Source organism: Coregonus clupeaformis, chromosome 1 (genome assembly GCF_020615455.1).
Source record: "Coregonus clupeaformis isolate EN_2021a chromosome 1, ASM2061545v1, whole genome shotgun sequence".
Lineage (NCBI taxonomy): Eukaryota > Metazoa > Chordata > Actinopteri > Salmoniformes > Salmonidae > Coregonus > Coregonus clupeaformis.
Genome location: NC_059192.1, coordinates 2988440 through 3004079, shown reverse-complemented (window position 1 = coordinate 3004079; position 15640 = coordinate 2988440). Strand labels below are relative to the sequence as shown.

At 40.5% G+C, this 15640-nt stretch overlaps 1 protein-coding gene across 1 annotated transcript; it reads right to left on the bottom strand.

Annotated features, from left to right (window-relative positions):
* Nucleotides 1–725: 725 nt before the first annotated feature.
* mkks (MKKS centrosomal shuttling protein) lies at nt 726–10867 on the bottom strand. Its single transcript, XM_041872109.2, has 6 exons — nt 9803–10867; nt 9398–9602; nt 8958–9145; nt 7075–7185; nt 5464–5753; nt 726–1360 (listed from the first exon to the last, which is right to left on the bottom strand). Exons 1-6 carry the CDS (start codon nt 10604–10606, stop codon nt 1195–1197), a joined length of 1764 nt encoding a protein of 587 aa, XP_041728043.2. The 5' UTR covers nt 10607–10867; the 3' UTR covers nt 726–1194.
* Between the last annotated feature and the right edge of the window lie 4773 nt (nt 10868–15640).

Below are 15640 nucleotides of genomic sequence, written 5' to 3'. Positions count from 1 at the left end.
GATGGGAGACAGAAGACCAGGAAATAACATGTTTATTTTTCATCAACAACGGTGGTTTTCTTGTCGTGATGTGAACATATTTAAACGTTGATATGCAACTCTGAAATATACCAGCAAATGTTTTGACCTATAAAAGACGTAACTAATAATATAATAATAATATGCCATTTAGCAGACGCTTTTATCCAAAGCGACTTACAGTCATAGAACGTTCTAATCTAGGTATGACAACAGATAGAAAATGCTAACATCTAGTGTTGAAAGTGAAGTACTGCAAAACAGCAGGCTCCAGTTTTATATGCTGAAATACTGACCTCAATAAATAATTATATTGAGAGAGCGAACATTAATTCTATCTAGACACCGTTGCCCACAAAGAAATACACATAGAGTACCTCAGCCTAAACATCAGCACCACAGGTAACTTCCACAAGGCTATGAATGATCTGAGAGACAAGGCAAGAAGGGCCTTCTACGCCATCAAAATGAACATAAAATTAGACTCAGCCAGCTGGTGCTGGTCCTGGGCTCTGTTCACAAACCCAAACAGATCCCACAGAGCCCCAGGACAGCAACACAATTAGACCCAACCAAATCATGAGAAAACAAAAAGAGAATTACTTGACACATTGGAAATAATTAACAAAAAAAAACAGAGCAAAATAGAACGCTATTTGGCCCTAAACAGAGACTACACAGTGGCAGAATACCTGACCACTGTGACTGACCCAAACTGAAGGAAATCTTTGACTATGTATAGACTCAGTGAGCATAGCCTTGCTATTGAGAGAGGCCGCCGTTGGCAGACCTGGATCGCAAGAGAAGACAGCAGCAACATGTGTTGACCTGCTGCCACAAGAGAAGGTCAACCAGTGGGTCAGAAACACCAGTGTAATATAACCTATATTTATCTGCATATCCACCCCCCCCCCGTCATTCGTACATTCTACTATATTCATTGTCAAAACACCTAGCTTATGTAACATTTTAAATGTTATACTAGTAACTAGTAACTAGTAATATCATATTTGAAACGCTGTTATTCTCTTGAAAGTTGTGTGTTTACTGTCAAAGGCTGATTGTCATTGTTTTGTTTGTTTCAACGTAAACACATTCCATGCCAATAAAGCCCCTTTCAATTGAATTGAGAGAGAGAGAGAGAGAGAGAGAGAGAGAGATAGAGAGAGGTCGGTGTCAGTTGACATCTTGGATGACGTATCTAATGTCCAGTACCAGATTAGCCATTTCCACGGCAACCTGCAGAGCATTGAGTTTGGCTGTGAAGGAGTCCAGCACCCTGAGCTGAGGGGTAGGGGCAGTGTCCTTATCCACAACCAGGGGGACAGGACGAAAAGGGTACCTGGTGAACATAAAGTTAGTTTATTCAGTCACAAGATAACACAAGAGGACATACACACATCCTCTTCTATATACTGCACCGGTACCCCCCTGTATATATAGCCTCCCTACTGTTATTACACATTGACTCTGCACCAGTACCCCCCTGTATATATAGCCTCCCTACTGTTATTACACATTGACTCTGCACCGTACCCCCTGTATATAGCCTCCCTACTGTTATTACACATTGACTCTGCACCGGTACCCCCCTGTATATATAGCCTCCCTACTGTTATTACACATTGACTCTGCACCAGTACCCCCCTGTATATATAGCCTCCCTACTGTTATTACACATTGACTCTGCACCGGTACCCCCCTGTATATATAGCCTCCCTACTGTTATTACACATTGACTCTGCACCGGTACCCCCCTGTATATATAGCCTCCCTACTGTTATTACACTTTGACTCTGCACCGGTACCCCCCTGTATATAGCCTCCCTACTGTTATTTCCCATTGACTCTGTACCGGTACCCCCCTGTATATATAGCCTCCCTACTGTTATTTCCCATTGACTCTGTACCGGTACCCCCCTGTATATATAGCCTCCCTACTGTTATTACACTTTGACTCTGCACCGGTACCCCCCTGTATATATAGCCTCCCTACTGTTATTTTATTTTACTTCTGCTCTTTTTTTTCTAACACTTTTTTGTTGTTGTCGTTTTCTTTTACTTTTTTATTAAAAAATAAATGCATTGTTGGTTAAGGGCTTGTAAGTAAGCATTTCACGGTAATGTCTACACCTGTTGTATTCGGCGCATGTGGCAAATAACATTTGATTTGATTTGATACATCACATACAATAACATACACCACACACAATAACATACACCACACACAATAACATACATCACACACAATAACATACACCACACACAATAACATACACAATAACATACACCACACACAATAACATACACAATAACATACATCACACACAATAACATACATCACACACAATAACATACATCACACACAATAACATACATCACACACAATAACATACATCACACACAATAACATACACAATAACATACACAATAACATACATCACACACAATAACATACACCACACACAATAACATACACCACACACAATAACATACATCACACACAATAACATACACCACACACAATAACATACACAATAACATACACCACACACAATAACATACACAATAACATACATCACACACAATAACATACATCACTCACACACAATAACATACATCACACACAATAACATACATCACACACAATAACATACACAATAACATACACAATAACATACATCACACACAATAACATACACCACACACAATAACATACACAATAACATACACAATAACATACACCACACACAATAACATACACCACACACAATAACATACACAATAACATACACAATAACATACATCACACACAATAACATACACCACACACAATAACATACACCACACACAATAACATACATCACACACAATAACATACATCACACACAATAACATACATCACACACAATAACATACATCACACACAATAACATACACAATAACATACATCACACACAATAACATACACAATAACATACATCACACACAATAACATACATCACACACAATAACATACATCACACACAATAACATACATCACACACAATAACATACATCACACACAATAACATACATCACACACAATAACATACATCACACACAATAACATACACAATAACATACATCACACACAATAACATACATCACACACAATAACATACATCACACACAATAACATACATCACACACAATAACATACATCACACACAATAACATACACCACACACAATAACATACATCACACACAATAACATACATCACACACAATAACATACACAATAACATACATCACACACAATAACATACATCACACACAATAACATACATCACACACAATAACATACACCACACACAATAACATACACAATAACATACACAATAACATACATCACACACAATAACATACATCACACACAATAACATACATCACACACAATAACATACATCACACACAATAACATACATCACACACAATAACATACATCACACACAATAACATACATCACACACAATAGCATACACAATAACATACATCACACACAATAACATACATCACACACAATAACATACATCACACACAATAACATACATCACACACAATAACATACATCACACACAATAACATACACCACACACAATAACATACATCACACACAATAACATACACAATAACATACATCACACACAATAACATACATCACACACAATAACATACACCACACACAATAACATACACCACACACAATAACATACACCACACACAATAACATACACAATAACATACATCACACACAATAACATACATCACACACAATAACATACATCACACACAATAACATACACCACACACAATAACATACATCACACACAATAACATACATCACACACAATAACATACACCACACACAATAACATACATCACCTACAATAACATACATCACACACAATAACATACATCACACACAATAACATACACCACACACAATAACATACACAATAACATACACAATAACATACATCACCTACAATAACATACATCACATACAATAACATACATCACACACAATAACATACATCACACACAATAACATACATCACACACAATAACATACATCACACACAATAACATACACAATAACATACACAATAACATACATCACCTACAATAACATACATCACATACAATAACATACATCACACACAATAACATACACCACACACAATAACATACACAATAACATACACAATAACATACATCACCTACAATAACATACATCACATACAATAACATACATCACACACAATAACATACATCACACACAATAACATACATCACACACAATAACATACATCACACACAATAACATACACCACACACAATAACATACACAATAACATACACAATAACATACATCACCTACAATAACATACATCACATACAATAACATACATCACACACAATAACATACATCACACACAATAACATACACCACACACAATAACATACACAATAACATACACAATAACATACATCACCTACAATAACATACATCACATACAATAACATACATCACACACAATAACATACATCACACACAATAACATACACCACACACAATAACATACATCACACACAATAACATACATCACACACAATAACATACACAATAACATACATCACACACAATAACATACATCACCTACAATAACATACATCACACACAATAACATACATCACACACAATAACATACACCACACACAATAACATACACAATAACATACATCACCTACAATAACATACATCACATACAATAACATACATCACACACAATAACATACATCACACACAATAACATACACAATAACATACACAATAACATACATCACCTACAATAACATACATCACATACAATAACATACATCACACACAATAACATACACCACACACAATAACATACACAATAACATACACAATAACATACATCACCTACAATAACATACATCACATACAATAACATACACCACACACAATAACATACATCACACACAATAACATACATCACACACACAATAACATACACCACACACAATAACATACACAATAACATACACAATAACATACATCACCTACAATAACATACATCACATACAATAACATACATCACACACAATAACATACATCACACACAATAACATACATCACACACAATAACATACACCACACACAATAACATACACCACACACAATAACATACATCACACACAATAACATACATCACACACAATAACATACATCACACACAATAACATACACAATAACATACAACGCCCACAATAACATACATCACACACAATAACATACATCACACACAATAACATACATCACACACAATAACATACAACGCCCAACATCGACATATTAACGGATCTACGGTGGGTACCTGGTGTTGAGGGGGGTCCACTCCAGCTCCAGCCCAGGCCTGGCCCTCCTCTCCACCAGGCCACAGCCACAGGAGGCTGGCACCTCACCTCCATCGCCCCACTGGAGGCCCTCTCCCTGGGGCACAGACCAGTGGTGGGCGTGGGTCAGGTCTACGAGGCTGGTTCCTCCATCGTGCTCCAGGGCCAGGGATACAGTCTCCAGGGAGGAGCAGAACCCGTTCAGTCCCAGTAGGTACTGAGACCGGGAGACTCCCAGGGATAACGCTGCCTCCGCTGCTTCAGTAGTGCCCTGTGATTGGATAACGTTAGATTTCAATCACTCAAAATCAGCAAACAGAATATAATAATAATATTACTATATATGACATTTAGCAGACCCTTTTATCCAAAGCGACTTAATCATCCGTGAATGCATTAATCATTCAGTGCGTAGCCCCAGCGGGAATTGAACCCTTGACGTTGTAAGCGCCATGCTCTACCAACTGAGCTACAGAGGACCAACATGAAATCAGTCATAAATATGAGTATTTCTGGATCAGTGTTATCGAGCAGTATGTAATTACAATGTTCTAAACCTTATTGGTTAACGGGGGTTCTAATAAGCTATATGGAATTGTTTTAAGAGGGTCATACCAAGGATAATTTAGCTATTTGATTTTGAATTTTAAGACCCCTTGAAGTATCTAACAAAATGTGGAAAAAGTCAAGGGGTCTGAATACCTGCACGTTTACATGTATTTAACCCCTTATTTATGGCACTAAACAGTCTCCATATAGACTTCCATTAATCTTTTTCATCTGGTACCGGGGGACCTTCAGACGGGTCTTGTGAGGCCTGTGGACGTCCAAGAGCAAAAAAACACCGATACGTACGTGTTCGTGAGAGTCTCACCTTTACACATATTAGTGTGTTTCCCAAACTGTTCGGACGCTACAGACAGAAGTTGGAAGATCGGCTGTAGGGACTTCAGACGAGTCCCAAGACGACCATGGTGTTCGTGAGAGTCTCATCTCTCCATAGAGGGGTCATGATAGTTTGTAGGCCGAACCGTTCGGACGCTACAGACGATTTTGTGAGAAGACTGATTTTCTGGATGTCTCATGGTCTGACAAATAATCGCTCCAGCTCTGTCACTTTCCACCGCAGATGCGGAAGTGTTACATCGGCGGTGGATTGAGACCCATCGAATGAAAAAAAAAATATCCAACTTAAATTGACACATTTGTATGGGGATATTTGTATTATGCTAATTAGATTGCCGCAGGGGCGCAGACGTCGACCTTATGGGTGTTAAAACACTGATGCATTTATCAAGGCTTATGTGTCACACGTGCTAAGCTATAAGATGGAAGAATGGTGTCCTACAGATCTTGTTACGGACGTAGGCTGCCAGGTATAGTGTTATGTGAGATGTGATTGTGGTACAGACCTTGTTACGGACGTAGGCTGCCAGGTATAGTGTTATGTGAGATGTGATTGTGGTACAGACCTTGTTACGGACGTAGGCTGCCAGGTATAGTGTTATGTGAGATGTGATTGTGGTACAGACCTTGTTACGGACGTAGGCTGCCAGGTAAAGTGTTATGTGAGATGTGATTGTGGTACAGACCTTGTTACGGACGTAGGCTGCCAGGTGTGTCTCAGTGCATCCTCCTCCCAGCAGAGCGACTGGGTCTCTCAGGGTCAGCCTCAACACATGCTCTGCCCTCTGACAGGCAGTCTGGAACATCACAGACACAGACAAATCATTGCCTCCAAGAAAAACGTAAATCAACATTCTAACATTATCTAAAACATGTGAGGAACTAGATTACACTTCTAAGACAGCAAAGGCCTGGAATACATTCAGAGTATAGGTAGGCTATACATGACTGTTATTACATGACTGTAGTTACTTGACTGTAGTTACTTGACTGTAGTTACTTGACTTGTTACTTGACTGTTGTTACTTGACTGTTGTTACTTGACTGTTGTTACTTGACTGTAGTTACTTGACTGTTGTTACTTGACTGTTGTTACATGACTGTTGTTACATGACTGTAGTTACATGACTGTTGTTACATGACTGTAGTTACTTGACTGTTGTTACTTGACTGTAGTTACTTGACTGTTGTTACTTGACTGTTGTTACATGACTGTTGTTACATGACTGTAGTTACTTGACTGTTGTTACATGACTGTAGTTACATGACTGTAGTTACTTGACTGTTGTTACTTGACTGTTGTTACATGACTGTAGTTACATGACTGTAGTTACTTGACTGTTGTTACTTGCCTGTTGTTACTTGACTGTTGTTACTTGACTGTAGTTACTTGACTGTAGTTACATGACTGTTGTTATTTGACTGTAGGCACTTGACTGTTGTTACTTGACTGTAGTTACTTGACTGTTGTTACTTGACTGTTGTTACATGACTGTTGTTACATGACTGTAGTTACTTGACTGTTGTTACATGACTGTAGTTACTTGACTATTGTTACTTGACTGTTGTTACATGACTGTAGTTACTTGACTGTTGTTACTTGACTGTCGTTACTTGACTGTTATTACATGACTGTAGTTACTTGACTGTTGTTACATGACTGTAGTTACATGACTGTAGTTACTTGACTTGTTACTTGACTGTTGTTACTTGACTGTTGTTACTTGACTTGTTACTTGACTGTTGTTACTTGACTGTTGTTACATGACTGTTGTTACATGACTGTAGTTACTTGACTGTTGTTACTTGACTGTTGTTACTTGACTGTAGTTACTTGACTGTTGTTACTTGACTGTTGTTACTTGACTATTGTTACTTGACTGTAGTTACATGACTGTTGTTACTTGACTGTAGTTACTTGACTGTTGTTACTTGACTGTAGTTACTTGACTGTTGTTACTTGACTGTTGTTACATGACTGTTGTTACATGACTGTTGTTACTTGACTGTTGTTACTTGACTGTAGTTACTTGACTGTTGTTACTTGACTGTTGTTACTTGACTATTGTTACTTGACTGTAGTTACATGACTGTTGTTACTTGACTGTAGTTACTTGATTGTTGTTACTTGACTGTAGTTACTTGATTGTTGTTACTTGACTGTAGTTACTTGACTGTTGTTACTTGACTGTTGTTACATGACTGTTGTTACATGACTGTAGTTACTTGACTGTAGTTACTTGACTGTTGTTACATGACTGTAGTTACTTGCCTGTTGTTACTTGACTGTTGTTACTTGACTGTTGTTACTAAGCCAGATGGATTGGTATTGAATACTATCTGAAAAGATGGGTGTCAGTGTTCCTACCTTCAGTTCATTGAGCATATGTAAAGGGGTCTAGCTTAGCGCTGCCTCCCTGAACAAGCCTCTGACTGGGCTTAAACCAGGGTCAGCACGCCTCCAATTCCATAGCACCGTTGGCAACATTTCAAGCTAGCTGTGGAGCGAGCTTACTTCACGTTCTTATCTCCGTTACACATAGAACAGAATAGGCTCAGCCTAGTCTACCTTCAGTTCGTTGAGCATGGTCTCGTTCCTGTGGAAGAGGACCATAGTGCAGACAGCTGGTGCTGGTTCCTGAGGGGGAAGGAGGTGCAGCATCTCTCTGGATCCAATGGTCCTGACACAGCAGCCTTTCACCTGGCCATAGGCCTCAGGAGGGATAGGGGTCTGGTACAAAGCCACTGCTTGAGCACCTGGAACAGAAGGAGAGATGAAAACCGGTGCTTTCTTGAATCTAGTTGGATTATATTTAGCGTCTTTAGGTCCATTAAAAGCGCTGTATAAAACCCATATTATATATACATACATATACCCGTATTATCACAAAATAGAAAATAGGCCCCTAAATGTATTTTATTCTCAACATGAACCTACCTACTACAAAATACAAAAATATATCTATGCTGGGTAAAAGCATTACCGACAACTACAGTATATTACATTACCTGTCATTTGAACAATGGGCTCGATGACTGCAATGCCGAGTCTCTCTATGACCAGGACCCCGTGCCTCCGGAGGTAATGCTGCAGTACAGGGTGTATCACTCTCTGACACATAAACACCTCCACCTGGTCCGTAACGGCCTGCTCGCCCAGCCTCAGTAACTGATCCAGGATCAGCTCTTCTGGGTCAGGGGCTCCACGGTGCACCTTTCAAGATCAAGTGTTTAATAACACCCACGTGGCAGTCATAGACATTGAAAATGCATGGATATTTCATTGATAACCAGACAAAGAAAACATTCAAGTTAAAAACGCGTTTTTGAATAAAATCCTTGACAATATGTGCATTTATGTTTTGGGGACACTAAAAGATTGCATTTAGTGGCAAAAGCAAGGTATACCATTACCTCCAGGGACTCCACTCCGAGCTCAGATAGATCCCCTGAGAGAGACACCGTGAACAGGGCCAGTCGGAAGGGACCGGGCCCCCGTCTGGTTCTCTCCGAGTCTGTGGGGTGAAGCTGCATGTCTGGGGCATTCACCAGCAGACCTGGAAACACGGCAGAGTCTAGCACAAAGTGTCCCTCGCTGGAGACGGTCACAGTCCTACCGAGACGGACTCTGTCTGGGGAGCCCCGGGTGTCACCACAGGGGACAGTCAGTAGAAAGGCATGGACAGCCAACGTGCTGATATGCTGTTGCTCTCTCTCAGTCAACACACAAGCAGGTTTGCTAGAGATTACACTCCTGGCTAGTGTCACCAAGGTCGGGCAGCTGTTGAAATCGACATTCACTTTACAGCCGCAGTCCTCCTGGTTGAGGAAACTGGTGCAAACCCCCAATAGTTGTTTGTTGATTTTGATCGCAACACTTGGTCTCAAGCCAGACTTCTGAACATGGTCAATGAGGGAAAGACAGAGGATGCCAGTGTACAGACCACAGTCACTGAACCGAGACAGGTGATTTAGGATGGAGGCAGTTATGAGTTTGAGTAATGGCTCCGATGAGGAGACAGCTTGAAGTAGGGATGTAGAGGTGGATGTGGTCAGGACGTGTCCGCCAACGTTGTTATGGACTTGCTTCAGTCTACCATTGGGTCCGAAACAAGAGGTGAGGATCTGCCTCATCAGTGTCATCTTCCGACAGACTTCACTCATGCTCAGTGGGCTGTCTGTACACACAGACGACGCTTTCTTGGTAACTCGAGACATAGTTATTTATTATTTCATGCACAAATCATTGGAGCTGAAGACACAAGACGAGAAGCCATCCAAATGAAAACTTAATTGTTGCATAGCTAGCCAGCGTTAGCTAGCTACTATAATAGCACACATTCTGATCAATTCGGGTGTGATTTTGCTCGATTACAAATGTTTACCCCACCCTTTGGTATTGCTACATATAGCCTTGGACTTTTGTCTTTAACTCACATTTTAGAGCTGCGAAACAGCAACAGTGCGTTACTTTCTTTGACCGTTTCAGGTATATTGAAAAATGCCTGATTACAATACAATATATTACGTTGATTAAATCCTATTACTCAGAAATGACTGTACCTATACTCGGTGAAATGTGTATTATAATAGTGTATGAATTATTCTATTAGTTGTCAATGGTGAAATGTGTATTTTCCTGGAGGTTATTTGATGAGAAACACAGGCTTCTTTTGGACAGCCAAACCATTTCCATGACAGCTTAGACCCGCTATGGGGTCCTAAAAGTCACGTGATACATTTTCAAAACATTCGGCGGAAAATGGTCGTTACTAGTTACCACAGCCACAAAGTCATAATTAGGGCTAAACCCTGCCTATTTCTACAATTAATATTTTTCAAATCTGATTTTAAACCTAACCCTAACCACAATGCTAACCGTATGCCTAACCCTAACCTTTGTTTTAATTTTTACGTTATAGCCCATTTTTACTTTGTGGCTGTGGTAACTAGTGACGGAAAATGAGTTCATATGCAGGTATTAAATAAAAGTAGCTAGAGGAATTAGCTAACGTTACAGCTCGTCCTGAAGTCCGAGGATTGCATAACAGTCGGTTTCTTGCTTGCATGCTACGGTAAATTCAACAAACACGTCTTACAAGCTACCTAACGTTAACTAGTTTAGCTTGTATGTTATGTTCAGCAAGCAAAGTTTTGTAGCTAACGTTAGCCCCAAACGCAACTACAGTAAGTTATTACTCTGTTAAAATAAGTATTGCAATTACTATCCGTTATTCCATAGCTGGATATCTAATGAATGCTAGCTATTGTGACTCAAGCAAAAACCACAGTTAGGCTACTTAGTGATTTCCCCACCAGGTCACATAAACCATTGTCATCTTTATGAAGGCATATGGTGGGCAAATCTAAAGAACATTAAATGTTTGTTTCAGGTCGTAGTTAACGTTACTACAATTAGCCACAGCTAGCTACCGCAACAAGAATGTCTCCTCACAAGTTTGTTGTCAAGGTAAGTGGAAAGACCCTGAACACCCTACACCAGGGCTGCCCAACCCTCTTCCTGGAGATCTGCTGTCCTGTAGGTTTTCAGTCCAACCCTAATTTAACATATCTGATTCAGCAAGTTAAGGTCTTGTTGAGCAGCTAATAAGTAGAATCGGGTGTGTTTAAATTAGAGTTGGACTGAAAACCCACAGGATGGTATATCTCCAGGAAGAGGGTTGGGCAGCCCTGCCCAACACCATAAACAGGTGGACTAAAGTTGTTTTTTTCATCTGACTGTTATATCTTTGTCTTGGGGTAACTGATAATAAGCAAGTTTATTCTGTAATGTTTGATGCATTCGATGATTGGATGTGGTCTTTGTAATTCGGGATCCTTGGGACATCCCTACTCCATTGAAGTTGACATTTTTAAAATGGTTAAAGACATGCTCCAGAACTTTGGCAACAACTAAGCAGTGGCGGTTGGTGCCGTTCAAGATTAGGGAGGACGATAAAAATGAATAAATGAGTATGGCTTTATTTCTATTACAGCATATTGGATGACTGTCATTCATATTCCATTCACCCAGCTCAATGAAACATCGATGGGTTTAGGCTGCAACATGATACTTGAATTTGCCCTAAACCCATCAAAAGGCTGCTACAACCTAGCCTAGAAATGAAAGTTTATAATGTAGGTGCACAGGTCGAGAGACAAGTTGGAGTAATCAAGCTGGCAGACAGTGACACATTCAATACCACCTTGCACACTCTTCCCTGCATCTAGCTGATCTGGGGTGTAATCATTAGTCCAAACAGTTGCGAAAACATTCCTTTTTGCAACTAAAACGAGAGTTTCTATTGGACAAATTCAGGTATGTCCCTCACCATTTCGTTGCGTTTGCTTCCGTTTAGGAAACATTTTGCAACAGAATTGGCGGAATGAATACACTCCTGATCACACAGTTCACTTTTAATAGCAGCCACATACAGCCTCATCACTTGCTCATTGTATAATTCCTTCCTACATGCTCTCCTCCTCTTTCCCTTCGCTTGTGGACTTCAGTGCACAACAAATAAAATAAAATTGTATTTGTCACATGCTTTGTAGACAACAGGTGTAGGCTAACAGTGAAATGCTTACTTATGGGTTATTTTCTAACAATACACAGTTAAAAATAAAAATAGTGACACAAAAAATAAATACACTGAATATACAGTGGGGAGAACAAGTATTTGATACACTGCCGATTTTGCAGGTCTTCCTACTTACAAAGCATGTAGAGGTCTGTCATTTTTATCATAGGTACACTTCAACTGTGAGAGACGGAATCTAAAACAAAAATCCAGAAAATCACATTGTATGATTTTTAAGTAATTAATTTGCATTTTATTGCATGACATAAGTATTTGATGCATCAGAAAAGCAGAACTTAATATTTGGTACAGAAACCTTTTTTTGCAATTACAGAGATCATACGTTTCCTGTAGGTCTTGACCAGGTTTGCACACACTGCAGCAGGGATTTTGGCCCACTCCTCCATACAGACCTTCTCCAGATCCTTCAGGTTTCGGGCCTGTCGCTGGGCAATACGGACTTTCAGCTCCCTCCAAAGATTTTCTATTGGGTTCATGTCTGGAGACTGGCTAGGCCACTCCAGGACCTTGAGATGCTTCTTACGGAGCCACTCCTTAGTTGCCCTGGCTGTGTGTTTCGGGTCGTTGTCATGCTGGAAGACCCAGCCACAACCCATCTTCAATGCTCTTACTGAGGGAAGGAGGTTGTTGGCCAAGATCTCGCGATACATGGCCCCATCCATCCTCCCCTCAATACGGTGCAGTCGTCCTGTCCACTTTGCAGAAAAGCATCCCCAAAGAATGATGTTTCAACCTCCATGCTTCACGGTTGGGATGGTGTTCTTGGGGTTGTACTCATCCTTCTTCTTCCTCCAAACACGGCGAGTGGAGATTAGGCCAAAAGCTATATTTTTGTCTCATCAGACCACATGACCTTCTCCCATTCCTCCTCTGGATCATCCAGATGGTCATTGGCAAACTTCAGACGGGCCTGGACATGCGCTGGCTTGAGCAGGGGGACCTTGCGTGCGCTGCATGATTTTAATCCATGACGGCATAGTGTGTTACTAATGGTTTTCTTTGAGACTGTGGTCCCAGCTCTCTTCAGGTCATTGATCAGGTCCTGCCGTGTAGATCTGGGCTGATCCCTCACCTTCCTCATGATCATTGATGCCCCACGAGGTGAGATCTTGCATGGAGCCCCAGACCGAGGGTGATTGACCGTCATCTTGAACTTCTTCCATTTTCTAATAATTGCGCCAACAGTTGTTGCCTTCTCACCAAGCTGCTTGCCTATTGTCCTGTAGCCCATCCCAGCCTTGTGCAGGTCTACAATTTTATCCCAGACGTCCTTACACAGCTCTCTGGTCTTGGCCATTGTGGAGAGGTTGGAGTCTGTTTGATTGAGTGTGTGGACAGGTGTGTTTTATACAGGTAACGAGTGGAGAACAGGAGGGCTTCTTAAAGAAAAACTAACAGGTCTGTGAGAGCCGGAATTCTTACTGGTTGGTAGGTGATCAAATACTTATGTCATGCAATAAAATGCAAATTAATTACTTAAAAATCATACAATGAGATTTTCTGGATTTTTGTTTTAGATTCTGTCTCTCACAGTTGAAGTCTACCTATGATCGAAATTACAGACCTCTACATGCTTTGTAAGTAGGAAAACCTGCAAAATCAACAGTGTATTAAATACTTGTTCTCCCCACTGTGTGTATATATATATATATATACAGTGAGGGAAAAAAGTATTTGATCCCCTGCTGATTTTGTACGTTTGCCCACTGATAAAGACATGATCAGTCTATAATTTTAATTATAGGTTTATTTGAACAGTGAGAGACAGAATAACAACAAAAAAATCCAGAAAAACGCATGTCAAAAATGTTATAAATTGATTTGCATTTTAATGAGGGAAATAAGTATTTGACCCCTCTGCAAAACATGACTTAGTACTTGGTGGCAAAACCCTTGTTGGCAATCACAGAGGTCAGACGTTTCTTGTAGTTGGCCACCAGGTTTGCAAACATCTCAGGAGGGATTTTGTCCCACTCCTCTTTGCAGATCTTCTCCAAGTCATTAAGGTTTCGAGGCTGACGTTTGGCAACTCGAACCTTCAGCTCCCTCCACAGATTTTCTATGGGACTAAGGTCTGGAGACTGGCTAGGCCACTCCAGGACCTTAATCTGCTTCTTCTTGAGCCACTCCATTGTTGCCTTGGCCGTGTGTTTTGGGTCATTGTCATGCTGGAATACCCATCCACGACCCATTTTCAATGCCCTGGCTGAGGGAAGGAGGTTCTCACCCAAGATTTGACGGTACATGGCCCCGTCCATCGTCCCTTTGATGCGATGAAGTTGTGCTGTCCCCTTAGCAGAAAAACACCCCCAAAGCATAATGTTTCCACCTCCATGTTTGACGGTGGGGATGGTGTTCTTGGGGTCATAGGCAGCATTCCTCCTCCTCCAAACACGGCAAGTTGAGTTGATGCCAAAGAGCTCGAGTTTGGTCGCATCTGACCACAACACTTTCACCCAGTTCTCCTCTGAATCATTCAGATGTTAATTGGCAAACTTCAGACGGGCCTGTATATGTGCTTTCTTGAGCAGGGGGACCTTGCGGGCGCTGCAGGATTTCAGTCCTTCACGGCGTAGTGTGTTACCAATTGTTTTCTTGGTGACTATGGTCCCAGCTGCCTTGAGATCATTGACAAGATCCTCCCGTGTAG